Genomic DNA, 2,338 nt, shown 5'->3' on the forward strand with positions numbered 1-2,338 from the left:
AGGGTGGGGTGGGTCCAGGTGGGCAGGAGACACAGTGACGGGGTTGGGGGGTCTGGGTGGACAGGAGACACAGTAATGGGGTGGGGTGAGGTCCAGGTGGGTGGGAGACACAGTAACGGGGTGGGCAGGAGACACAGTAATGGGGTGGGGGGATCCGGGTGGGCAGGAGACATAGTAACAGGGTGGGGGTGTCCAGGTGGGCGGGAGACACAGTAACAAGGTGTTGGGGGGGGTCCGGGGGGTGTGCAAGGTGTGAGTGCAGATCCAGCACTCACTTTGTCTCTGGACCTCAGATGCTGGGACCTTGGTCTGTTCAATAATGGGGCAGGACCGGGTGATCACCAAGGTCCCTGGAAGTCCAGAGCTGTTGCTTTTGCCCCTGTGTTAGCCCATTCTTGCATTGCTACAAAGAAATACCAGAGACTGGGCAATTTATAAAGAAAACAGGTTTATTTGGATCACAGTTCTGCAGGCTGAACAGGAAGTGTGGCGCCGGCATCCGCTTCTGGTCAGGCTTCAGGAAAGTTTCCAATCATGGTGGAAGGGGAGTCAGAAAAAGAGAGGGCAGAAGCACCACACTCTTCAACAACCAGATTTCCCGTGGACTCCCAGAGCGAGAACACTCTCATGTGGGAAGGGGAGCCGTTCATGAGGGATCCACCTGCATGATCCAGCACCTCCTGCCAGGCCCCGTTTCCAACATTGGGATCACATTTCAACATGAGATCTGGAGGGGACACACATGCAAACTACATCAGCCCCATTTGCTGAGAACCGACCACATGCCAGGCCCAGTGCAGCCTCCTTGTGTGCGCGCCTTGTTTAGATGGGACCACAGCCCTGTCGGGTGAACAGTGTTACCCGTTTTACAGATGAGCAGACCGAGGGCCAGAGAAGCCCCAGAAGCTGCTCCCGCTGGTGATGGAGTGTTTGGGGCCGGGGTTCACACTGCGTGCAGGACCCCGCAGTCTACTTGTGCTCGTGTCTCTGCATGTGAGAGAGGGAGAGAGACCTCGCGGGGCAGCGGGACCAGCGCAAGAGGGAGCAGAGAGAGTTCCAGCTTCCCAGCCAGCAGCGTTTCCCAGCCGCCCTGCATCTTGGCTTCACGGAAGGAGCCTTTCGGGGCCCACCTCCTCTCCCTCCCTGCAAAGGCCGGGGGTCAAGGCCAGCTCAGTCTTGTTTCAAGAATAAAGCAACAATGCTCCTCCAAAGCCGACTGGGGGGAGCAGCAGCAGTGCAGCATGTGGAGCTGCGAAAGGGGAGCTCTTGGCGTCCTAGACAAGCACCCCGAGGCTGGGGTCTCCAGGTAAGCCCCTGCAAGGCCAGCCTTGGACTAGTCCCACATGGGGCGAGTGTTATTCTTCCTTCACAAGCAGTCACCAGGGCTGGCAAAATGTTGCATCACAAGGCTGCTGGCCAGCTAGGTGCCCTCCACTCACCAGATTCTCGGAATTTGCGAGGTCCTCCAGTGCTAATAACAACAGGCCTGATCTGTTGAGAGCCCACCTGTGCCAGCCTGTGCCTCGCACAATTATTATCTGCATTTTATGCCAGTGAAAGCTGGGGCTCTGAGAAGGCAGAGCCGCATGGAAAGTACGTGGAGCTATGGGATTTGAACCTCGGACAGTGGCAGGACAGTGCCCTGGCCCTCTGCCCTGCAGGAGCCCCTTGGCTGCCGGTAGCCTGAGATGCCTGCTGCCGGGCACCATGGCCTGCCACTGACAGATCCGGATGGAGAACTGACTTGAGCTTGTGTCTCTACAGGTCCAGAGACCCAACCTGGCCACACTTTCCACTGGAGAGAGGAACGCTGAGGCTGGATCCATGCTGGGGCTAGGTCCCTGCTGAGGCTCACAGTCAGACAGCACCACCTGCATCAGTGCTTTCCACGCCTGATCTCTCTGGAGCCTCATGACAGCTACTATCCATTTGAAGTGGGGGAAACTGAGGCTTAGAAAGCTCAAGCAACCTGCCAAAAGTCACAGGCAAGCAAGAACTCCCACACAGGCCTTCCGGCTCCCCGTCCCGCCTCCTCCCACCATGCCCCAGAACCAGCACCCCCTGAGTGCTTGCTGGAGCCACGGTGAGATCCAGAACCCAGCTGGAGCCAGGCTTCGGCCAGGCCGTGGCCACGCTGCCATCTGACAAGCCCGGGGCCTGTCCCAACAAGACTGAGGCCCGTGTGGAGACAACTGCACAGTCGTGACCGGTTGTCCTGACAGACCTACTAGTACTGCCTGAGGCTGGGAGGGCGCTAAGGAGAGCTGGCCTGCCTGCCCGCCTGCTGGGGCCGCACCTCCGGCGCCTAGGCTCCCAATTTGGCTGTTAAAGCCAAATT

General features: G+C 58.6%; 1 protein-coding gene across 1 annotated transcript in view; it reads left to right on the forward strand.

The window, feature by feature from the left end:
* LOC108516008 (uncharacterized) overlaps window positions 1-1,722 on the forward strand; it is a 3,027-nt gene extending 1,305 nt beyond the window's left edge. The window contains exons 2-3 of the mRNA XM_017853245.1: window positions 873-1,306; window positions 1,662-1,722. Of these exons, the coding sequence (XP_017708734.1) occupies window positions 873-1,306; window positions 1,662-1,722 (495 nt within the window). The remainder of the gene's footprint in view (window positions 1-872; window positions 1,307-1,661) is intronic.
* The last annotated feature ends 616 nt before the right edge of the window (window positions 1,723-2,338 follow it).

The sequence above is a fragment of the Rhinopithecus bieti genome, unplaced genomic scaffold (genome assembly GCF_001698545.2).
Source record: "Rhinopithecus bieti isolate Rb0 unplaced genomic scaffold, ASM169854v2 scaffold_1530, whole genome shotgun sequence".
NCBI lineage: Eukaryota > Metazoa > Chordata > Mammalia > Primates > Cercopithecidae > Rhinopithecus > Rhinopithecus bieti.